General features: G+C 45.4%; 1 protein-coding gene across 8 annotated transcripts in view; it reads left to right on the forward strand.

Annotated features, from left to right (window-relative positions):
- Positions 1 to 25,211, forward strand: part of TEAD1 (TEA domain transcription factor 1) — a 261,357-nt gene that overhangs the window by 68,482 nt on the left and 167,664 nt on the right. For all 8 annotated transcript variants that reach the window (XM_069540946.1, XM_060018513.2, XM_060018511.2 and 5 more), the window contains one exon: positions 14,314 to 14,569. In XM_069540946.1, coding sequence (XP_069397047.1) covers positions 14,413 to 14,569 — 157 coding nt within the window. In that variant the 5' untranslated portion in view covers positions 14,314 to 14,412. The remainder of the gene's footprint in view (positions 1 to 14,313; positions 14,570 to 25,211) is intronic.

Genomic DNA, 25,211 nt, shown 5'->3' on the forward strand with positions numbered 1-25,211 from the left:
AATTTGTTGAATGGGAATACTTGTTAAAATCTTCACTGACCCAAATCTGACTTTTATAAATAGTATTAAATAAGCAAACTTTAAAAAAACCCCAAACAAACCCATCCCCCTCTTGCCTTAAAATAATGTTTTTAAAAGCACATTCAACATACTTAAGAATAATATATAAGCTACTCTGGATTGGATGCTAAATGAATGAGTTATTGCAGGGGCTGTAGTGGTGATGTTAGGAGTATACTTATGAATTTAAAGTACATTTTGTAAAGCCCAGTTCCTCTTCGACACAGACTCAAATGTCTGCTTTTCTTCTCCTGGTTCTCTCTTTCTCACCTTTCCCCTCCTGCGCTTGGCCTGCACGCCTGCCTGGTGTGGGCCCGCTGTTATTTTTGTGGTAACCTGACACTTTGGCCAGCAATCGCAGCCCCCAGGTCCCTGGGGGGTGAACTTGCTGTGAGCTGAAAAGGCAGGCTCCAGATCTGATCTCCCAGGTGGAGCAGCTGCTGCAGCAGGGCTGGGGGATGCCACAGACTGGGGAGGAGGGGTGTGTGTCACCAGTTCAGCCCTCGGATTGTGGCTTGTCAGGCAACAGGCCCTACCTTGAGATGGGGGGCCAGTAGAGGCCAGCTAGTCAGGGGTTTTGGAGACTGGAGGAAGGTTTTAAGCTACTACGTTTTTTTCATTTCATTCTGTGGGTCTGGTCTAGAGTATGCCTGAGGCTGTCTTTGTGATTCCTTAGACAAGGATGAGTTTCTTAATAGTCACGAAGATTGTATTAATATTTTATGTTAAACTAAAGCGAACAATTTTATCAAGCTGGGGTAGGGACGAGGTACAGAAATGAATGGGACAGAGCCCCTGTCTTCTGGAAATCTGCAGTATAGCAGGAATGACAGATATATAAGAAGTAGGTATTAATTATAGTTGTGTACGTTCATTCAGCAATTATTTGAGGACCTTCAGCGTGTCAGGCACAGCTCAAGACGTGTGCACACATACCCACTGATCTGTAAACATACAGATTAAGTAATGTATATAATGGTTGCCGAGGATTGAGACATCTATACTTACATGGATCATCTCGTTTAATCTTTCAACAGGTATGTAATGTTAATTCTCATTTTGCTTTGTACCTGCACGCGCACGCACACACACACACACACACACACACACACACACACACACACAAAACACCCTGAGACACAGCTAACAAGTGGAGAACTCAAAATTAAAACCTCTGGGATTCTAAAGGCTTATATACTCTTTATATACACATATTTTTAACTGTTTGGCCATATAGACTCTCCAGATGCACAGTGTCCTCCCTGGAATTGCAGGGGTGCCCACAAAGGAAAGCACTTAGCAAACATTTTTGGAGTTCCAACAATTCATCTGATAGTGAGAGACGTTAAACATAGGAATGCCAAGGGACTTACCGATCAGCTGGAAACAGTATCTTAAGAGAAATTACAGTGAAGCGTACCAAGTATGGTGTTGGAAGTTTGCTTGAGGTGCTATGAGGACATGGAAGTGACTTCTCCTAGTGGAGGAATCTGCCAAGGCTTCCCAGAGGAGAGGTTGGTGGCTTTGGTCTTGAAAGGACCAGTAGACATTCATTAGATGGAATTGCTGGTGAGAGAAGCAGCTGAGCAGAGGGGCCCAGGTGGCTGAGGGGGTGAAGTAGGCAGCCTGCTGTGTCTGGGCACCTTGGAGTGGTCTCTGGCTGGAATGTGGGAGACTGCACAGGTGCCTGAGAAGCAGGCTGGGGGCAGGTGGTCAAGGCCATGGGTGCCCTGTTATGCAGTTAGGTCCTGGAGGGTGTGGGCCTCTGCTGAAAGATTTAAAGTGAGCATAGGATAAAAGTCATATTTGCATTTTGGGAAGACTCTGTCTGAAGAATAGCACAGGAGAAGCTGACTAAAAATATATGAGCTGGAGATTCTGATTCAGTACTTCTGGCATCAGGGCTGAGATCTGTATTTTTAAGAAGCCATCTATGTACTTCCCAGGGTTGGGAACCTGGCAGAACTAGGTTGTTGGTAGTGGTGGTGTTTGGGGACATAGGGGACAGCCCACCTCAGGGAGGTGTGAAGAGGTCCTGCCTGTGAGACGGGAGCAAAGTTAGTGGGGGTGGAGAGGAGTGGAAGGGATGCAGTTGAGAGATGAGGGGCCGAGTGGACATTCTTGGTGACGAGTTGCATGGGAAGGGATGGGAGAAGCCTGAGATGATGGCCCTCCTTTGGGTGCTGATTCAGCGAGGTTCTCTGAGGAGCAGAATCCCTCAGAGGGAGCCTGAGGGATTGGGTTCCCTCACCCAGGGCCTGGGAAACCCTTTTTGGATTTTCTTGGGCGATTTTAGAGACAGATCCTTAATATAGAAACGTGACTTGGAAGGTGTCAGTGCCCGGTATGCCAGGTCTGTGTGTCTGTGAGGGTTTGGGTTTGTTTGCTTTGTCTTTGGGCCTTTTAGCCTCTCAAGTCTCGCCCTGTAAGTAAAGTCCTCATTAGTCGTTTGGACTGAGCAGGCATCAACACCGTGAATGTCCGAGACGGGGAGGGCTTTAGCGGCAGTTCACAGGTGTAATTGGAAATGGTGTAAATGTAATTGGAAATGCATTTTGATTAGAGAGAGGAGTTCCTTGTTCCTCTACCAGGGTTAGGAGAATCCGCAGGAGGAAGAGATCCTGGAAGGAAATACATATCTCTCCCCTTTATTATTATTTTTTTTCTAAAGAGACTCACTCCTCCTTTGTGCGTGTGTGCGTGTGCTGGGGAGGTGTAGAAATATTGATTGAATCAAGCTGTGGCCTTTTGCCTTTTTTGCTTGATACGACTGCCTCATTTGCTGGGGTGGGGAGCGTTGGGGATGAGGAGGGAGGAGTCCGGTGGTGGGTGTCATGACCAGAGTCCGCTTTCCTTCAGAGCACCTTGAGCCTTGCAGAAGTGAAGCAGATGTTTCGCCTGATTTCAGAGTTGGGTGCCTCAGCTTTTCTGTCGATGCCTCTCTTTGCCTGGGTTTCTTGCCCCACTACATGCCCTGACGCGCTTATGGACTGCTTAGAGCTGGTGTTGTGCACACAGTAGGTGCTCAAGTAATATTTGTTAATTTGAATGACTGGTGTATTGTCTAAGGGGGAACAATACTTATTCTGCCTCAGCCAGTTTCCTGCCAAGATTCTTTCTCCTGATGAAGTCGCACTGGGTATAAAACAAGGACCGGTTTTCCATTTGGAGGGCAGGGATGGGGGCGAGGGTGAGGCTTTAATTGGCCCCTGAATTTGCATCCCTCTCAGTGTAAGACCAGTTTTGCAGCTGCTCTATCCCTGTATCATCATTAAATGGCAGATGTGTTTCTCGTTGGAGGGGTGGGGGCTCAGTTGTATCAGTGACGCTGGGAACGGGTAGACATTTGTGAACAAGCAGTGTCATACATTTTTGGTTTGTTGATACACTTGCTCTCATTGCCATTTGCACGTTGGCCATGTGCACACATGTGTCACTGTGTAAGCATAGCAGTCTAGTCCCCACGTTGGGTTCAGGATGACCGCGCTATCCGCGAGGAACCAGGGAAATACGTGGAACCCTCCACGACCAACTCTGAGAGCATTTATTGGAAGAGCTGAGTGACTGGGCACCAACAGAGTGAAACCTGTGGTTCTAGGCTGTTTAAACAAGCACACCTGTATAAACGGTCATTGTCTTTTTGTGCATTAAAAGGCCTTTATAAATTTGGAACGCTTCAGGGATGAGCCACACTGTAACACTTGAATTTATCTAGAGAACTCTTTTGGACCACACCACACTGAAAATGCTTTTTTCTAAATGTCGGTTCATTGGTTTATTTATTTATTTTTGGCTGTGTTGGGTCTTTGTTTTTGTGCGAGGGCTTTCTCTAGTTGTGGCAAGCGGGGGCCCCTCTTCTTCATCGCGTTGCGCGGACCTCTCACTATCGTGGCCTCTCTTGTTGCGGAGCACAGGCTCCAGACGCGCAGGCTCAGTAGTTGTGGCTCACGGGCCTAGTTGCTCCACGGCATGTGGGATCTTCCCAGACCGGGGCTTGAACCCGTGTCCCCTGCATTGGCAGGCAGATTCTCAACCACTGCGCCACCAGGGAAGCCCTGAAAATGCTTTTGATTAAACAATTTGGATTCCAAATTTATAAAATTGCCGGTTCTTCATCCTTTATCCCCCCAAATACACACATACACTAACACACACACCCCCCTTTAGGAGTTGCTTGCATACTCCTGATATTGCTGGCGTTTTCTTGTTGCCTTTGAATGAAACAACCCAAACTTTTTGTTGCTGTGTGTGTGGCCCCTTGTGGTCTGGCTCAGTTTACCTTTTGTTTTCTTGCTTTGTCTTTTCTTCACCACATCCCCTTCACAGATACCCATCTCTGCACAGGCCTCCCTGAGCTTTCTCATAATTGGCCTCGTAAGTCCTGCTCAGACTTCAAGACCAGCCTAAGCATCACCTCCCATGAGGCCCTTGTTGACCTGAGAGACAGAATCAGCTCCTGTTTCTGTGCTCCAACAGCACTTAGTTCATTCCTCTTTTGACATATTATATTCATGCACTTGTTCATTCATTTCTTCACCCGTGGGTTCATTATTTTAGGCACCCTTTGGGTCATTATTTTTGGGGAGCACTGACTGTGTGCCAGACCTTCATTAAATGCCAAGGACAGGAAAATGACTAAAGGCATGGACCTAAGCCTTAAAGATCTCACAAACCCCCAGGGTTGACAGCCACAGAGACGGATCATTCCTGTGCAGTGAGTGAGAGGGTTCATTTGTCCTGGGGAGCGAAGGTGCTTTCTGCAGGAACATGGCGGGAGTGGCTTCCCAACGAGTGGCTTGAAGTCTTGAAGGATAATTAACCTACTTCTGTGTCTCCCTGCTGGAAGGGTGCTCCTTGAGGGCAGGGAGGGGAGCATGTTTATTTCCTCTCTCTAGTGCCTGGCACATGGGTGGGGAGACATGGGATGGGGGGTTTCAATAAATCTTTGATCATATTGAATTGAAACAGATAATAAAAAGAAAACAGAAATTATTTCCCCTTCGTGATTCTGCCCTGTCCTGTTTCAGAGTGAATTTAAGGCAGCTTGCAAGGCTGTAGAAGAGCACAAATTAAGAAGCAGGGAAAGAAGGAAGAAAAAGAAGAGGATTGAGGCAGGGACCTCAAAAAGCGGGTTTGGGAATGAAACCAAACTTGCCAACCATATAACCACCGTGCTCTGTCTGAGGGGCCTGCCAGTGGGGCTTAGTGCTCTTTGGCAGTGAGTGAGGAAGCCTAGTCGGGTGAACACGAGGTGAAAAACACGTGGTGTTTTGTTGGTTATTGAACTTTCCATTGGGACCTTTGTAAAGAGCAATCTGTGTAATGTGATGAAGGACATACTCAACTTCTTGGAGTACATCCAGTGACTAATTCATGGGATGTTTCTGGGTATGCTGATGGTATCACGTAAAAGCATAATTCAATAAAAGCAGTTTATCTGGAGCTCCTGGAATACACTTTCTCTCAGATAACTGTGGAATCACTATGGGACTGGAACAGATAGTTCTACCTGCTGTTCAGTCTGTCCCTCTTTTTTATCCAGTGTCCTAATTCTACATGCCACTGCCTTTGGTCCTAGAGGTCACACAAGCTCTGTTTCTGCTCCCAAGGAGTTTGATGATCATGTGTTGGGACTCAGAAAATACTCATGTATGATATGGGATCAGTATCTCTATGATCAGATGCATTAGAAATGGGTATTTAAAGTAAGATGGGCCAGACCAACACTCACACAAAAATGTAAACATATGATTTGTGATGGTTGAGAGGATGGAAAGGAACAACATTTGTCGCCGTGTATCGTGTTCTTGGTTACCCTAAGTTGGCAGGAAAGAGGAGTTTTTTCCTTCTGGGCATGTTGGAGCCTAAATTTTGGATTCTCTGATGCGGTGATGATGATAGTCTCATGGATCCATTGGGTCTTTAGAGAGCATTTGAATGCCACTGTACCCAGCTGAAGACTCTCAGCAGAGCTTGGTCCTCACAGTTCAGCACTTTCAAATGCCATCTTTTTCCAGTTTTCCTTGTCGATTGGCTTATGACCCAAGCAGAAGTCAGCCCTGGATTTACCTGTTGCTGCTTTCACCCAGCATGCTGTGTAATAATCCAGGGTAGACAGAGGCATGGCTAGAATGGGGGAAGCATCCTAAATCATAGAAACTGGAGAAGGCAGCCCAGGGCCGTTTCTCTGTGTAGAGTGGAGAGGGCCACTCCTAATGCAGCAGAATTAGGATTCCGCATCAGCCAAAGGAGCTGCATCCGGGCAGCTCAGCTGCTGGGACTTGGAGTCAGTCCAGAGCCAACACATCATTAAGTTGGCCGGCAATGAGCTGTGTAACACTGAGTGAGTCTCCACCAGCTTTTGTAAGAAGGATGGTGCCTTCTTACAACAAACGCCCCACCCCATGTCTCCCCACCCACGTGCCTACAGACTTGCCACCTAGGGAACAGCACCTTGATTGCATGAGGCCCATTTGTTTGGCATTCCTTCTGACCTGGGGCTGAGATGGACTCTTTTGCAATGCTTGTCTTAGGGTCTGACCAAACGCAGCATATGTGTTTATCTGATGTGCTGGTAGCTTTTAAAATATGAACTGTCAGGATGTCCCTGGTGGTCCAGTAGTTAAGACGCCGTGCTTCTACTCTAGGGGGCACAGGTTCGATCCCTGGTTGGGGAACTAAGATCCTACGGGCCGCACGGTGTGGCCAAAAATAAAAAATAAAAAAAGTAAAACTGGGGCTTCCCTGGTGGCACAGTGGTTAGGAATACACCTGCCAGCACAGGGTACACGGGTTCAAGCCCTGGTCTGGGAGGATCCCACATGCCGTGGATCAACTAAGCCCACGTGCCACAACTACTGAGCCTTGGCTCTAGAGCCCGTGAGCCACAACTATGAGCCTGAGTGCCACAACTACTGAAGCCCGCGCGCCTAGAGCCCGTGCTCCGCAACAAGAGAAGCCACCACAATGAAGCCCGTGCACTGCAATGAAGAGTGGGCCCCGCTCCCCGCAACTGGGGAGAGCCTGCGCGCAGCAATGAAGACAGCCAAAAATAAATAAATTTTTAAAAAAGTAAAATAAAATATGAACTGTGTACTTTGATTTTTAATTTGTACTCATTGTCATGTAAAATTCTGAGGCATCATGATAGGCTGATGGTGAATCTCACCACCTAAGAAAGTAACATTTCCCATGACTTAGTGACTAAAGAGTATTTTTTTCCTGGTATTTGTTTTCTTTGTTTAAGCATTAGGATTGGTGAGTCTACTTGAAATGTGTGTTCACTCTACAGACCTTTTGGAATGGAGGAGTTAGTTTGGGGTGTTTTCTTTGACTGTTATTCCTGGGAAAGGGCTTAGGAATGTTCCTTTTGAAATGCTACTTACTGCTAACTCTTGTGGCATTGTTTTCTTTTTTCCCTCTTAGAGCATTAAAGAAGCTTCTGTTTCTGGCTTTGAAACGTGTTTCCCAAGGTTAAACAACCCACCTTCCAGGGATCCATGACTTGGGCTACAGGTCATGTCATCCAGCTTACGCTCCCCTTACAGGTGCACTGTTCTTGATAGCAAGTCTTCTCTTGGAATGGTCAGATGGCATAGATTGCCTGGACCCGAGTGTATGGCCTTGTCTTTTTGAAGGAGCCTACTGATGGAGAGCGGTGATTAAGCTTGCCTGGTGGTGGTGAAGAGGAAAGGAAGAGACAGGAATTTCTGTTCTTAATGGCTAACACATTCATTAAGGGGATGGGGAAGGTGATTCCCTCAAAGGCTGGTAATACAGAACCACATGGCATGAAATCAATCAGAGCCTTTCTCGAGCTGTCACCTGGGCAAGTACTTGGAGCTGATGGAGCAGAGAATTAATCAGGGAATCTCAGGAGGGTAATGCTAAGACCTCTGATGGGGTGCTCAGCATCGGGGTCTTGGTGAAGAGGTACTGGCTTGTTGATGGATCCTGTTGATAGAGAAGTGATTTTCGAAAAGGAGAAGGTGTAATTATCTGCTCCTTCCTGCTGAAATTAGAGGGAACCTATTGGCAATTGGAGTGTATGACACTAAGGCTCACTGGCTGATACTACACAGCAGACGTTCCGTCTCTCTGGAGACTGCCTTCAAAACCAGGCTGCCGATCCTCACCTGTATTTCTCAGGCCACTTGTTAGCAAGTTTGGCTAGCCTCTGAAATGGTAGGAAAATAACAGCTCTCCCCATTTACATATGCAAAAGCGGTGAACCATCATTAGTGTCTGACATTCCTCCCAAGTACCCAGGGAGGTGAGTCAGTATCATAACTATTCATTAGGAATTCATTAGACTGTGCTTCATGGTGTCAGTTGTGGACAGAGCTGAGAATTCAGCACTGCCTACATTCTCTCCCTTTCGAATCCAGCCTCCAGCTCACTGTCTAGTGAGGATGTAGTTTGAGTCCAGTATTCCCATGGAACGTGCATTCTATCTGGAGCAATGACTATTAAGCATATGTGACTTCGGTCAACTTATTTAGGCCTCTGGACCTCATAAGGTAGGAATAATACCCAGTGCGGGCAGTGCAGTTACTAAATACGATCCTGTAGGTCAGCAGTCCCCAACCTTTTCAGCATTAGGGACTGGTTTCGTGGAAGACAGTTTTTCCACGGACCGGGGTGGGGCGGTGATGGTTCAGGCGGTAATGCGAGCGATGGGGAGCGGTGGGGAGCGGCAGATGAAGCTTTGCTCTCTCGCTGGCTGCTCACCTCCTGCTGTGTGGCCCAGTTCCTAACAGGCTGTGGACTGGTACTGGTATGCGGCCCGGGGGTTGGGGACCCCTGTCCTAGAAGACCCAAACCATATTTGTCCCTTTAACACAAAGGGCTCTTGGTTGTCTGTAATCGTGATTAATAAATAAGAAGTTGAATCAGACAGCTAACTCGTGGTTATCCAAACTGTGCTTGGCATAAGTCTGTCCTCTTACATCTTCTTGGTTTGCTGATTTCCTTTGGGGCTCTTATTATTCATTAGAACCTTGGCCAGAGTCAGAGTGAGGAATGGGAAAGGAGCTGAAACTCTGACCCTTCTCATGGAAAGCTTGGGTGATAAGTTCAGTCATGTTGTTATCAAAGAATGTTCACATCATTTGGTTGTTGGTTCATTTTTTCTTTCTTTGAATATTCATTATGCCAAGTACTGTGCTAGCACAGGGGATACCTATGGTGACTGTAGTAGTCCTTGCCCTCAAGGACATTGGGATGTGGATGGGGGGAGTGATAACAAACCAACTTAATCTAAGATCTCTTATAGGTAGTCTTTGGAAACACAGGTGATGAATGATGAAGTTGGTTTCCTTCAGTGTTAACGGTGGAAACTGAGGCACATGGCGGATACTGTGTGGTCCAGGGTTACTCGGGTAGAGGCAGAGTCCTAACTTCCAGTCCACCTCTTTTCTTGTTGCCTCACAGAGTATGAAGATATTGGCTAAGATAAGCTTTATGGATTTTTTTGTTTTAGATCCTCACGTTCAGTGACATTTCCCTAATCATGAGGGTTAGTTTAAACTAATACTTTTATTTAAGAGCTCTTAAATCACCAGTAAGTGGGTGAGATGCTTACATTATGAGAAACCCACAGGAATTAATATAAAGGGAGCAGCGATTCCTGTGTCCTGTGTCATACCCCTTGTGCATACGTTCCTTGGATAGAGTTGGTGTCAGAAGCACCTGCATTGACCATCTAACCTCCTTCTTCCCCTAGACTTTTAAATCAAAATATGTACTGGTTGAATACTATATATGTGTGTATGTGTGTGTGTGTGTGTGTGTGTGTGTGTGTATGTGTGTATGTGTGTATATATATATAGGTGTGTATATATATATATATATACACACACACACACACATATATATGTATAATGTTCATCATATAAGATGTCATTCCAATGTGCTCATGTTACCTGTCTTGAAATGTAAGTGGGTAATCCTGAAAGAATGATTCATTTAGGCAGTGTGGCTATTAGCAGGAATGTTTGGGTCACTGGTAACATTTCTTTTTGGAGTTTATTCCAGTGTGGCTGGGAAGAGTTTCAGGAAAAAAGGAGGTTTTAGAAAAGTGTTAATGTTGGAAACTGAGGCACATGGGGGCTACGTGATATATAGTACATTTTCAACCAACAACATTTTCCCTTCTCTCTTTTGTTTTAGGCATTCGTTTAGATTTAGGGTTATTCCCCTCAACGAAACTTCCCAGAAGAATATGAAAACTATTGATTGTGTGCATTATAAGTGCAGGCGTTTGTTACCAATTTAAATTTTCCATTTAGGCATCTGAAGACCTTAAGGAAGAGGATCCTTTAAACTTATTTCCCAAAGGGAGCCATTAAGGAAGCTCCTTCATTTCTTTACCATCCCATTATCAGTAGGTGTTTGGGCATCACAAGGTCCATGCCACTGTCTAGAGATGATGGACTTGAAAACGTCATCTGTTCATGGTTTTTCAGATGATAGAGCACCTTCATTCATTATCTCACTAAATCTTTATGGAAACTCCATGGGGTAGAGTCCCTCCACTACTTAATGATTTTTCTGCACTGGGGTTGCATTTAATTTATTATTTTCATTTTATAAATTAAAACCTGAGCCTCTAGAGATTACCTAATTTAGTCTGGGCTGCGTGGCTAATGGGTGAGACAGGTTTGGAATCCAGATCAGTTTGAATCTTAATACCATACACCCCACCCCCCACCTCCGCTGCCCCCTCCACCCCCGCTGCCCCACAATGCTATGTTCTTCATTTACTGAAGTGAGTGAAAGTTGGCTCCCTTGCTCAAAGGATGTATGAGGCGGTGAGGACATCAGCTCTGCAGGCACAGATATTCTGTGCGTATATCACTTGATTAGATCTTATTGTTGGTAATAAGCAGGTGCTTGTTATTGTACATTCAGAAGCCAGGTAGATCGGGTGGTAGTTAACTAATTCCACACATTTTTAGGATGCTCCTAATGTGTGGCTGATTCTCTCAGAGCCACTAGATACAAGGATGGTTTCCAGGATGAGGTGGATTTTGAGCTGGGCTGGAAGGGAACTGAGGGATGGAATTTGGTATCCAGTACAGGGAGCTTTTCTCAGCCAGTCCTAGTCTTGTGATTGGAAACTCTGCCCATACAAGGCCTCATCTTACAATTGGGTTGTAAAACCAAGGGCCTGTAGAAGTCTGTGGATTATGTATCTGGTAGCTTCTGGGGCTGTGTCCTGGCCCTTGTCCAGAGTAGGTAATTCCATCCTGCTGAGCTCCAGTTCACCAAATGCAAGAGCCTGGACACGGAGTTCTTCTTCCCTTTGCAATAAATGAATAAAAACATGTGAGCATTTAGAGCAGCGCCTGTGGTTCCTAAGTGGATGGATCAATTGATGCTAGTTAATATTGCATTCCCCAACAACCAAGGAGTTGTGACCCTTAGCTTTAGAGGTAACTTGAAGGGGTTGTCTGCAAGACTCTGCTGCCTGTCTTATGAGGCCATCTACCACTTGTTGAACTAACAGGAAATTTTTCCTTATGTTGAGCCATAATCTTCTTTGGAACTTCTACAAAGCAGGTCTAACACCCTCCCTGTGTGTAACACCTTCAGAAGTTGTTTGGTGTCTGAGGACATTAAGCTTGACAGTTATGATTCAGAAAGATCTTACCAGTTTTGAGCCACTGGCTAAGGCTAAAAATAATGGAATTTAATAGAGTAGATATAAATTCCTGATTTTAGCTCCTAACCCAATTGATCAAGAGTCGGGATTCAGGAACAGCACTTGGAGGGTGGGAGCTTAGAAGTTTTATGGATCCTGAGTCCACCTCTGAGTGTCATTTATTGAAGGTTGTGACAAACTGGGCTGGGCAAGAGGGATGATGTGAATTGTGTCTAGTCTGGAACATGGTCAGGAGACTGGGGGCTGCTCTGGTCATACCTAAATGGGTGTCTTCCGGGAGATTTGCTTCCCCAAGGCATGGATAGACCTCAAGGCTGAATGATTAGAAGTTAACCAGGAGATGGGTTTTAGCCCGATAGATGGAAGAATTTCAACATGTTAGTACAAAGGAGGTGATACTGGGAAGGTAGTGGGTTCTTTGTTATTGTTATTGGTGATGTTCATGCATAGACTGACCAGTTAATGAGATGTGTCAGAGGGGACCTCAGCTATTGAATTAGGGTTGTTGTGTTTTGGTCTGGAGACTCTGAGGCTTTCAATTATATGGTAATGTTTTTTTAGTCAAATAAAGTTCCCCTGGTCCCCTGGATTCCATCCCTCTACCATAGTGGTTGAGCGCTGGACACAGTTTAATCTTAAAATGTGGCTCTCTGGAGTGAAGTCTTACTGCTGTGAGCTGCCTGGAGCTGAGGAATTGGCCTGTGTTTTTGTATGTGTCTGGTTGTGTTCGTTTTGTTTTGTTTAGTTTTGGGGTAAGGTGGAGAGGGAGAGGGTGAACGGCTAGTCACCGCTCAAAGAGTTCACACATATTCTTATAATTTCTCTAATAAACCTCTTTGGAGCTAGACTCTAGGGTAGCGTGCAGTTCAGCTTGGATTTTGTAAGACTCTTAGATCCCAACCAAGGAAAAAAATGTAATAATTTGAGAATTCAAAGGCCCACACTGCAGGCATTGTAGAGTTCATCTGGGGGTCAGTCACAAAACCCTTTCTTGTGGCATAATTTATATCTTTAACATTTGGCAGTTTTAAAATTCCTGTGTCAGTGTACATGTGTTGGTAAGAAGTAGTAAATATTTTGCTGACAAGTTCTTTGAAAGATGGATCAGTGGCAGCGTTCAAAGGCAGATAACCTGAGGGTTTCCTTTATCCAGGTGCTGCCAAATCTAAAGAGCTGTCAGGATGCGGAGCCAAAAGCACCCGTTGGTTATACCATTTATTGTGTAATGTTCCTGTGCCTCAGACTTTCTGCACCTGGGATCTGTAGATATACACAGCGGGGGAAGGCAGGGGAAAAGGGTTCAGTTGGGAGAGAGAAGGAAAGGGCTGGCTCTCAGAGGTGCTGGCTCTCAGAGGTGACTGCCCTGGGATACAGAGCAGTGCCTGGTACCTAGTGGGGCTGCCTGCATCTGCTTCCCTCCTGGCCGCCTTTGTTGTGATGTTGCATGGACTTGAGGCGGCGGAAGGGGGTGGAATGGTGGTCGCACTAAGCTCTCCATACTCAGGCCCTGCGCCTCCCCTCTTCCAGTCAATCCCCAGGAGGAATTCTTATCCCCTTTTTGGGGAAGGCTTTGAATAAATGATCTGATGCCTTTTCAACAAAGGCATATTGATATGTTAGTGTGCAGACAGCAAGGGGTACTGGATTAGATCATTTTCACATTGGTGTTTGTGCCACTTTGACATTTGTTTGGAATGACCATAGGTTACATGCATAATTTAAGGAGAATAAATCTTTGAGAAAGATTTCTTTTGGTTCTGTAATCTTTAGTGCTACAGAAAAATAAACGAAAGCCTCCCACACAGTTTTCCTGTGATCAGGAATTCCAAGGAGGCTACCAGACGAAGTGCCTCATGTGGGTGTGAAACATTTCTTCAGATGTGCTGGCCGCTTGCAGTTGTTGCAGGGAAGGCAGGAATTGGGGACAACTTGGTTCCAGCTTCAGGGTTACAATCTAGAAGCTGAGAGTGGCAAAGTGACCTGACTTGTACAGTGTAAAAAGCCCTGCGGATAAATGCTATAGAATAGCAGGTCCAGGTCTGCTGGCATTGCTGTTTGTAGAATGAGTATTTGTGATAAAATAATCTCCCTCCTTCTGTCTGCCATTCTGCCGCCATCTTGCTTCTTGGTGATCCCAGTGACAAATTCTCGGATGGTTTGACATTTTAGAGTTATCGTGCTAATTGCCACGGTGAGGTAGACGCCGTTTGTTTTACTTTATTTTCTTTTAAACAACTTGTTCTGCTCTGGAGATTTGATTATCATCGAGCAAAGTGCTCCTGGTAGATAGTAGGTACTTAGCAAATTTTGCATGATTCATTGTGAACTTGCAATTCAGAGTGAGTACTGTTCTCAGATGAAAATTTCCTCTCATCTGTGAAGATTATCCAGCTTCTGCCTGCTGTTTTCTTTCTGTTCCTAACGTGATACATAGGAACAAAAGACACTTGGATCTCAGAATTCCATATTCTCTCCTAGGAGTTATCCTCCAAGCAGAGCTGGTGACTGAAAAGTCTGCGGTAGAACCAGCGAGAGCAGTATGTTGACGGTTACTGTGTCCTTATACTATCTTTTGATTTCTCTCTTAGGTTTATTTTCTTGAAAAGGCTCCAGGCTTCGGCTTGGAAAATCCAACCGCCAAAATTGAGCCCAGCAGCTGGAGCGGCAGTGAGAGCCCTGCCGAAAACATGGAAAGGATGAGTGACTCTGCAGATAAGCCCATTGACAATGATGCAGAAGGGGTCTGGAGCCCCGACATTGAGCAGAGCTTTCAGGAAGCCTTGGCTATCTATCCACCGTGTGGGAGGAGGAAAATCATCTTATCCGATGAAGGCAAGATGTATGGTAAGTGATTTGAAATGCTCCTTTGAAATGCTGCAACCTGCTTTTGTGGTAAGGGGTCAACGTAGCTAGCCTTCTACTGAGATCCATTCCTTGTATTGGGTTGAATGATCTTTGTACAATTTTAGTTGGCCATCCAAGGGACTGAATCTCAACTGAAGAGGAGAGTCAGTAAAGGACCTCTGGGAAATCATTCCCTGGAGTTTCTTCTTCTTCTTCATATCAAAAGCTCTCGAGGACCAGATAGGAACAGAGGTAGTTGCAGTGGCATATGCAGACACCAAAAGTGGGGACTAATTCTTCTGAATGCACGCCCCATCAAAAGGAAGTGCTGCTGCCTAGCTCCAGATAACTGACTGAAGCTCCGTAGAAATGGGGCCTCGTGCTGCCAAATCTAGCAAGATACATGTTTATATATGAAATGTACTCATTTTTAAAAGCCAGCATTTTTTTTTAAACACAACCCTGTATAGGCCATATAAAACATGCCCAGGCACTTGATCAGACCTTTGAACCACCAGTTTGCTGCGTTGTTGCCAATTTGCAGTTGAATGGCCAGACAAGGCACTGACCCCCAGGCTACTCTGACCAGTCTCCCTTTCCACATGGGGACCCCTCACAGTGCACTCAAAACTCCAAGAGCACCCAAGAGGATGAGACCAGTTGACCAGATGGCTGGGGATGCCAAAGGTGGCAGCAAGCACCACCCATCCACTAGTCTGGGGCTTGCACACTGGGTTTGGACCTTCCCTGCACCTGCTGTAAAGGCTTCCAGCTGCTGACCTGTACTTTCTGCCTGCTTACCTTTTGGGAAGCAGATGGCAGGTGGTTGCAGATACATTCTGCTTGTCTAATTGGGCACGTTAAGTTGACAGTTTGCACTGTGGCTGAGTCTAAAGAGATGCAAACAAATAACCTAAACTCAAAGAGAACCGGCTCAGCAGCCTAGCGGAGCTTGTTAACTTATCATGGGAGTGATTTATTTCTAAATAATTTGAAAGCTTTTCCATAATAGGGTGTTGTACCTTTAATACCGCACCTCCTTTATCAGGAGCCGTAGGAGGCTGCAGCTCAAACTAGCACCCACTGCTGAGGAGAAAGCAGATGGTGGTGCAGCTGCCACCAGCTGTGCCCCCCACCCTGCCCTACCCCTCTCCAATTTGGATGATGTAATGGAAACAAGGAAAATTTTGCTTTCTGCAGCATTCGAGTCTCTCTCCCTTGGCCAGTCGATGTCACACACACAGGAGAGAAAGAGAACGTAAACCTTCAGTATTTGTTTTATGTTCTCATGTGATCCTTCGTAGCCAAAGAAGCTTCTTCGTGTCTGGTGAAATGGACTCAAGATGAAACATCTCAGCTGCTGTGGGTAGAAGGTTTCAGGGCCTTCGATTTTCTGTGTGCTTGTATCTTTCCTGGGCTACCCTTCCTCAGCCTGGCTATTTGCTTTCAGGGTCTTGTTTTCATACCTAAAAATACAACTTCCCCATTTTAAAGGCAGAGAAAAGCACTTTAATCTTTGAGCCTTCTTTGAAGCTGATTTTATTAGGAGTAGTGAAGGTGGCTTCGGGCCATTCTACCTTGTACCAACACCCATTTGTTTACCCAGAGATTGTTTTAGTCTAAAATACTGGCCTAGTGTTGGACATGCTGGTGGGAAGAACTACTGCCTTTCATTTCTCACTGGGAATATGGGAAAGGAGCTGTCCCTTTAGGAAGCAGGTTTTTGGGCTAGGAATAAGAACATAATTCAAAGCTGGAGTTATTCTTTTCAACTCCAGTTTTGTTTTGTTTTTTTCCATTGATTTTACTTTTTAGGTGGCAGCCATGGTAGATTGAACTAATTTTTTTTGTGAAAATAATTTGTGAAAGAATTCTTGTTGGTATTTGGGGGTCAAAGGCAGCAGACTAGGAAAAAGAATTGTGAGAAGCTTTGGATTTGAGCCGTCTACCCACAGTGAACTTGAACAATCCTACCCCTTGGTGTGTGTCTGAGTTTTCTCCCCTGTACAAAACGAGGGTAAAGTAGATGATATCCGTGGTCCTTGGGGCGTATATGTTGTATGATGCTGGATTTTGTGACTTGTACTTCAGTAAGAGTGATCAGTCTGTTGACAAATGTGGTGCTGGTTGTGGAGCATGTCTTTAATACTGAAAGTAATCAGATTCTGAGTGCTTCCTGAGAGCGTGTGTTCTTGACGCATAGATTCTTTTTTTCCTGAAATCCACGTTACATTTATTGACTGTGTTGGTGACCAACCTGATTTAAAATTGGGCAGTCATTTTGAGCGAGTAGCATTAGGAATTACAACTGCAAGGTCATGTGTCCTGGTTAGGGGTGCAAGAGATGGATTTGCTGCAGTGGCCCTGAAGCCATCCCCATGTCTAGGCCACTGCCTTGGAGAGAAAACATCCCCTTCAACTCCCTCTCTTTGGCCAGCGTGGAGGAGCTTTGCTTGTACTGCTGCTTTGGAAGGGAAACATGGTGGTTATCAGGGCTATAGGAGATGGAAACTGGATCCCTTCAGAGAAGCTAGCCCAGGTGCCTGAGAGCTGCACGGGACCTGCCTGTAACTTTGAGGGCGAGAGACGGTTGATTTGGGAGCTTCCACAGTGAGGCCCCAGCCACTCGGGAATTGAGTCATGTGAGCAGTGTGGGACCAGAGCTACTGTTCCTTGGCTTCCAGCCTGTTCCCCATCTTACCACAGGTGAATCAGGACACAAACCAGACCAGGAGTCGAGGTTTCTGAAGGTCCTAAGAGCATGCTTTTTCTCTTAAGCATTTTGGAAATGAAAACATTGAAAGCATTTTGGATTCCATGGAGTAAAATCAAAATAATTTAATGCCTTCTAGTGAGATACCAAGTGTTTTTGACTTGAGGGGGTTATTCTGGTATTTCTGAGCATCTGTAGAGTATTGTGATGTCACTAATCCTGAGCCTTTGGAGAAGCAAGGTCAAGTGCAGTGCTGATTTATTTTGGTAATGAAGTCTCCTCCGTGGTTGACAGTGGGGCAAATGCGATCTTATAGAGGGGGAAAATGGAAAGCTCTCTTTACTTTGAGGTTTGGGCCATTAGAAAAGATGGCTTAATTTTCCCTATGCTACCTGGGTTGGTAGAGAGGCCAAGCCTTTATGTGGCTGGTCTCCACGTGGACAGATTATTTCTGCTTGCGGTACCCTATGGGTAGGCAGTTGTTCTTAGGGATTATTAGAAGGAGGGTGAGACTTCTTTGACTGTTCTTAAGAGGTTACAAGCTCACTCCCTCTCTTCTCTGTGTTTTCTTTTTCCTTTCTTTTTCGTACTTTTACATTGCTGTGTGTCTCTTTCTCTGTGGAGCAAGCTGTGGAGTAGTTAGCAGGAGGACAAGATGGCAGAGATGTTCTTGATCAGCAGAGTTGTCTGGAATTGAATTTCACAGGAGCAGGTCACAGCTTAAAACAAGACAGAACAAAACAGTGAATCATGGGAATGTCTGGATGTGTTTTCTATTGCACTTGAAAACCCTAGTCAGGCAGTGTGGTCAAATATCTCTCATAATCAAGTTAGGGACCGGAGCTAACATTCACTGGCTGCTTGCCTCAGAGACACGCAGTGTAGCACCTTAAAGTTTGAACTTTGGAATTGATATGAAGCCTGGCCCTACCTCTTCTAGACATCAGACTCCGGGCAAGTTGCTCTTCCTCTCTGTGCCTCCATTTCTTCAACTGCAAGAGAGATTTAGATAGATCTTCCTTCACAGGATCGTTATAAGAATTAAATGAACTTGTGGTTTGGGATCCTCCTACCACGCTGAACAGTGTCTGGCATACAGTGAGAGTTAATCAGTGTTTCTGAAGTGGAAATAAAGAAGTGCTCTCTGCCAATAGCTGGATTAAAGGCTTTGCATAAAACTTCCGTCTCATGCTCACAACAACATTTTGAGGTGGGTATTGTGATTCCCACTTTATAGATGAGGAAGCTGAGTCTAAAAGGGATAAAGTGGCTTGTGCATGACCAGTATAAATGGTATAGCTGGATGCTTTCAAAAGCAGCTCTGTCTGACTCCCAAACCCGGACTCTTTCCACTGTGCTTTCATTCCTTCCTTGCTGGAGGTCATTATAAGTGAATTCGACAAGTCAGCATTGAGAGTACCGCCTGTATTCCGGCCCCGTACTAGGGGTTGTCAGGGATACAGCAGCGAGCCAGACAGACAAGTCCCTGCCCTCATGGAGCCATCACAAGTTCATTTGCAGGAAGCACTGACCTGAGGTTAGGGCTGTGTGCCAGAGCTTTCTGGGAAGTCTGAGACCCCTTTGAAGATGTTCACCTTCCACTTAGCCTTTTGAAGCCTGTTCTTGGCCACCAGTGTCCAGGGCACCTGGCCCAATGCTGGCAGGAAGAAAGCTTCTCAAATATCGCAGCGGGGAGGATCCTAGATCATAAGGCTGGCCTTGGTGGTGGCCAGAAAGATGTCTGGAAGATTCTGGTGCCCTAGGATCCTACAGGCAGCTTGGGCAGAGCAATTGCTGGACAATTGATTTCTCCTTTTGTGAGCAGATATCTTCAGGGTCCTTGCTTAGGAGAGCTCCAGGGGTGCCCCCACTTTCTTGCTGGGTTGCTAGGCCTACTGGTCAGCCCTAGAGAGCTGAGTTGTGAGGCATAGAAAAGTTGAGGAGGAAGGTATCGCTGGGCCAGTCCTCCCTGGCTGGTCTTCCCCAGTTGCTGACCTGAGCCCTCCCAACCAGGGGAGCACAGGAGTCGGACTTGCCTCTTTTGCTTACTTCATAGAAGTACCAGATACAGGAGAGAGGGGGCTGCTTCAGTGAGGTGGTGGCAGAACTGACAAGGGGACATCAGAAGGAGTGCACACAAGCAGGCACAGGTGTGCGCCAGTTCATCAGTGCAGACAAAGTGGCTGACATCTGAGGTCCCCATGCTCCTCCTGCTCCGAAGAACTGGGCAAGGCAGTGCAGAGTCGTCCCTCTGGAAGACGGGGTACTTTCATGTCATTTCTCTGGGGACCAGGAAGGTGGGCTACCTCTGTGGAGGCCCCAGCAGCCCTGATGTGGACATGGCTGTAGAATCTGAGCCCTGTAGGATCTCCAGGCCTTGGGAGAGTGAGCCTTGGGGCCTGACCTGAACTTGTTCTTCCCATTTCTCTGAACATCATGTGGCATCTTTGATTTCCTCTTTCTGTCTTACCTGTGATTTGGGATATTATTTCAAATGAATTTGCTAGAAATGTGAAGGACAAAGTGCTGTGCCCTTAGAACAGGCTAGAAGCTCCGTAAGGCAGGGGCCCCACCCTGTCTTGCTGGACAGAGAAGGTATCAGTGATGTATGCTGAATATATGCATGTGTGAGTTATTATTTAAAATAAAGAAAGGTGAGTAGGTAAACCTCTGAGCCCCGAGAGGAGCTGGCTAGAAAGAAAGGGAGAAAACAGAAAAAAAAAAAAAAAGAGAGAGAGAGAGAAAGGTGTGTTGGTATATTTAATGGTCTTCCTAGACTGAGAAGGAAGAAATACTGGTTTTTGCTCTGTGTGTTGGCAAATGTTAGTTCAAGAGGTAGGAAGGATTTCTACCCACGTAAGCACAGCAACAGAACAAGGGTTAATTCTGGGATCCTCAGAACACATGAGTAATGGGGGATTTTGAAATAGTTTGGTTCCTGTGAGAATAGCAAAGCCAACGTCATCAGTGTTTGGACTGGGAAGTTTAACATAGTGGGGGTCTGACCTACAAAGGTTTATGCACAAGGTGTGAGCCCTTGTGCAATCCAGGTAAAAAATAGCTAATCAGGATGGCTCAAGAATTGGTCATAAGGGCGAAAAAAAAAAAAAAGAGAGAGAATGTTAAATTATTACCAAGTTGGAAACTTATGCTTTTCAACAGCTTTCTGTGGCAATGGATGAGCGCTGGGATTCGGGAAGACATGGATTCGGGAGTCGTTCAGTGAGGGCCTGTGCTGTGTGTGGACTGTGAGTGGGGACTACAGATGTAAAATAATTAAGAAAGCTGACCTGTTTGACCACTTAACTGTGTGCTAGGCACTTTCTCATTGCTTTAGAATGCGTCGACTTGTTTATTCCTCAGAACAACCCAATGATGTAGGTTACCATGACTATCCCTGTTCTATAGCTGAGGAAGCTGAGGCCCACCAAGGTCAAGTTACTTGCTCAAGGCCACAGTAAATAAGTCGTAGAGTTGACGTTTGAAAGTCAGCTTGATACAACAAGCCAGTTAAGACAACTAACTACAATATTGACATGGAAGGAAGTATATTCTGTTCTAGAGAGATATACGGCTCAGTGGTAGGGCAGTAGAAAGTAACGATTGTTTATGATTGGGGAATGTGCATGTCTATATTTGAAAGTGCAAAAGGCTGGAAGAGTCAGAGTCTGAGAGGCAGACTTAGGTGAACTAACTTTCAATGGGAAAAGGCCACTTAGTGTTTTTTATTTTATTTTTTTTGCTTTTAAACTTACTTTGGGTTACAGACTCCCTTTGAGAATCTATAGAAAGTTGTGGATCTCTTCTCCAAAAGAATGCATGCTTGTGCAGTTACAGAATTGTTGCATATAATTGTTGCAAGGGATTTCTGAAGCCTAGGTTCACATTTGCTACTGTGGGGAGAGAGAGAGAAGGGGAAGGGCATTCAGGCCTAAGGGAGCAGCATGATAAAGGCACAGAGTCCTGAAAGGACCCAGCTCTGGTGCTCTTAGAATTGAGGGTGTATCCTGGAGGGGGATGGCAGATGAACCTAGAAATGTGGGCTGGCACTGCATTGTGGAGGGCCTCGAGTGCCATGCCATGGTGTCCGGCGCTCATCCTGGGGACAGAGGGAAGCCATTGCATGTTTTCAGGAGAGGTGATGTGACTCAGCCTGGGTTTGACAAAGCCAGCTCTGAAGGCGTGAAGAGAAGTTAGATGACTATTGCAGTAGGCCAGTGGGAGAGGCTGAGCCTAAACTTCGGTACTGACGGTGCTGGCAGAGAAGTTTCAGAGGTCGAACCAACAGGATTGGCTGACCAGATGCGATTTGTGAAAAAGAAGATAGAGTTGAAGATGATTCCAGGGTTCTGCTTCTGGGTGGTGGGGAGGACGATGGGACTATCAAATGGATGGGGAGTGGAGACATGAGAAGCAGTTTGTAGAGAGGAGAGGAATGAGGAGTTGAATTTTGTTATGTGCCGGAGGTGTACCGGGTGGCCATCCAGATGAGGGTGATCTGTGGTGTTCGGAAATTCCTGCTTGGAGCTCAGGCAGCTTGGAGTTGCAGGGGTAGTTTGGGGGCTCATCACCAGAGAAGGGATGAGAATGGGGGATATGCGCAGGCTCACGTGTACTGTGGTGAAATGGGCATGGATTTTAAATGGAGTGTCTGTGTTTGTGGGAGAGTAAAAAGATTGCCTTTTTAAGAAAAAGATAGACCCATCAGTGGTTCCCAAGTCTGACCATCATCAGCAGAAGCACTTGAGAAGCTTAAAACAAGAGACATAACAAAAACAGACTCAAACCAGTTGAATCAGAATCTCTGAGAGTGTGGCCTGGGAATCTGTGTTTTTAAAAGCTCCCTGAGTAATTTGGGTGATCAGCCAGGTTTGGGAGCCACTAGGCTAAGCTACAGCCTGGGTCCAAGAGGACAGGGCCACAGTTTTAGAGTTGGTAAAAGAAACAAATGAGGAGGGAATGAGACTGACATTTGGAACAGTCCTTACAGACTTTGGGTACAGGAAATGAGCTACATTATTCAGTTCATGCTCCCTGTGTACAGAGAGGGAACATTACCATGGCCCAGATTTGCCATGTACAGGAAGAGCCAGGAGGTAGTATCTTAAAGGGCATAAAAAGTTAAAGGAAGACTTATTTTAGGACAGGGTAGAGACTTGGCCATTTGGTTAGTAGAGGAGAAAATATATGCAATTGAGGATATATATGATGGAATAGAACCAGGAAGAGACTTTAAAAGGAATAGGGCTTCTTTTACTCTGATGCATAATGGCAGGAGAAGGGTCCAGGTAGAGGGCCCAGGGAGGGCATAGTGATTCCTTTCTTCAGATGAGAAGTAAGGCCATGTGAGCTGAGGTGGCTTATGGGCTTTTGAAAAATAGAGCAAGCTTAGTAGAGATACTGTGGGGGAATGGGATATGGACGCACAGGGGTGAGTAAAAGAATTGCTGAGCGGTGGAAGGAGGGCCTGAGAGAAGTTGGAGAACATTACTTTCTTCTTTTAATTGAAATTTTTATTGAGATAATTGTAGATTCACATGCAATTGTAAGAAATAATACGAAGATCCTTTGTACACTTTGCCCATTTCCCCCCAGTGGTTACATTTTGTAAAACTGTAGTATAATATCATAATGAGGATATTAATGTTGATATAATCCACTGATCTTATTCAGATTTCCCCAGTTCTACTTGTACTCATTTGTGAATGAGTGTGTGTGTGTGTGTGTGTGTGTGTGTGTGTGTGTGTGTGTTTTATGAAGTTCTGTACAGTGTTATCACCTGTGTAGGTTTGTGTATCCACACCTCAATGGTACAGAACAGTTCCAACACCACAGGGATCCCCAGGGTTGCCCTTTTATAACCATACCCAATGCTGTCCTGCTTCCCCTGACTTTACCCCTAACTCCTAGCAACCATTAGTTATTCTCTATTTCTAAAATGTTGTCATTTCAAACATGTTATCTAGTGAAATCATACTGTATGTAACCTTTTGGGATTGGCTTTTTTCCATTCATCATAATTCCCTGGAGATTCATCCAGGTTGTGTGTGTATCAGTAGTTTGTTCCTTTGATTGTTGAGTGGTTCCCTAGTGTGTATGTACCACAGTGTACTTACCCTCTCACCTGTTCAAGGGTATCTGGGTTGATTCTAGTTTTTGGCTATTACAAATAAAGCTGCTATGACCGTTTATATACAGGTTTTTGTGTGAACGTAAGTTTTCATTTCAGTGGGATAAAAGCATTGCTGGGTCAAATGGTAGTTGTGCCTTCAGTTTTTTTGTTTGTTTGTTTTAAACTGCTCAAGTGTTCTTCAGAGCAGCTGTACCATTTTACATTCTCACTTGCAATCTAGGTTCTCTGCATCCTCACCAGCATTTGGTGGTATCACTATTGTTTGTTTTAGCCATTCTGATAGGTGTGTGGTGATATCCCATGTGGTTTTAAATTGAGTTTCCCTAATGACTAATGATGTGGAACATCTTTTCAGGTGCTTATTTGCCATCTGTATATTCTCTTCAGTGAAATGTCTGTTCATGTCTTTTGTCCCTTTTTTAGTTGGATTATTTATATTTTTACTGTTGAGTTTTGGGAGTTCTTTATTTTAGATATGAGTTCCTTGTCAGGTATGTGGTTTGCAAATATGTTCTCCTTGTCTGTAGCCTATCTTTCCATCTTCTTCACATGGGCTTCCGCAGAGTAAAAGTTTTAAATTTTGATGAGATCCAATGGATTAATTTTCCTTTTTGTGCATTGTACTTTTAGTGTCAAGTCTTAAGAACTCATTGCCTAACCCTGGATCCTGAAAATTTTCTTCTATGTTTTGTTCTGAAAGGTTTCTGGTTTTATGTTTTACATTTAAGTCTATGATCTGTTTTGAATTAATTTTTGTACAAGGCGGAGAACGTTACTTTTGGGGGAACCCACTGGCGTTATTGTGATATATATATTTTTTTCTGCCAGGGGATTATTGGTTTATCCATATTTTGACAATGTCAAGGCTTGGGGCCTGAGACACCAAGGTGCTAGTGAGTGCGTGCTTGCACCAGTCTAGGTAGGGACAGGGACAAGGTGAAGCTGGAGGGGCCGGCAGGTCGTGACATGTGCTGCTCAGAGGCTGTGCACACGTAGGAGAGGTGGCGGGACAGGAGGCTGTGGTCATGCACAGGTGAGGAAGCATCTGAGGTTAGAGGTGGAGAGATTTCAAGTGACGAGTTTCAAGGTGTGGCCGCAAATGTGGTCAACTGATGTGAACGTGGGTGATGGCCACTGGAGACACGGAAGTAGGACATGGTGAGGCTCATCAGCATTGATTGGATAATATGTTGACGTTGAAGTCCACAGTAGTGAACTGTGAATTTGCAAATAAACCTACCAAAGTGTAACCAGTTAGTAGGGGGATTTCTTTTTTTCTTTTTCTTTTTTTTTTTTTTTTTTTTTTTTTTGCGGTACACGGGCCTCTCCCTGCTGTAGCCTCTCCCGTTGCGGAGCACAGGCTCCGGATGCGCAGGCTCAGCGGCCATGGCTCACGGGCCCAGCCGCTCGCGGCATTTGGGATCTTCCCGGACCGGGGCATGAACCCGTGTCCCCTGCATCGGCAGGCGGACTCTCAACCACTGCACCGCCAGGGAAGCCCAGGGGGATTTCTTTGAGGAGGACATGACCCCATGGATATGAATGGGAAGAGTTTGATATTGATATGAATGGCATGGGCCTAGTAAAGAGCAGGTGGCAGAACAGTCTGGCAAAAGGAACATTGGGGTCACAAGAAATTGCTAACATTCTCTGCCTTCCTACTCCCAAATCTTTGGCTGCCCTAAAACTATACCTATTTGTGATGTATCTATATGCCTTGTTGCCCTCATCTGTAGAATGGGGCGAGGAAATCAACATATTTCTCCATACCTCTCAGCAATGTTGAGAGAAAATGC

Source organism: Delphinus delphis, chromosome 8, assembly GCF_949987515.2.
Source record: "Delphinus delphis chromosome 8, mDelDel1.2, whole genome shotgun sequence".
Lineage (NCBI taxonomy): Eukaryota > Metazoa > Chordata > Mammalia > Artiodactyla > Delphinidae > Delphinus > Delphinus delphis.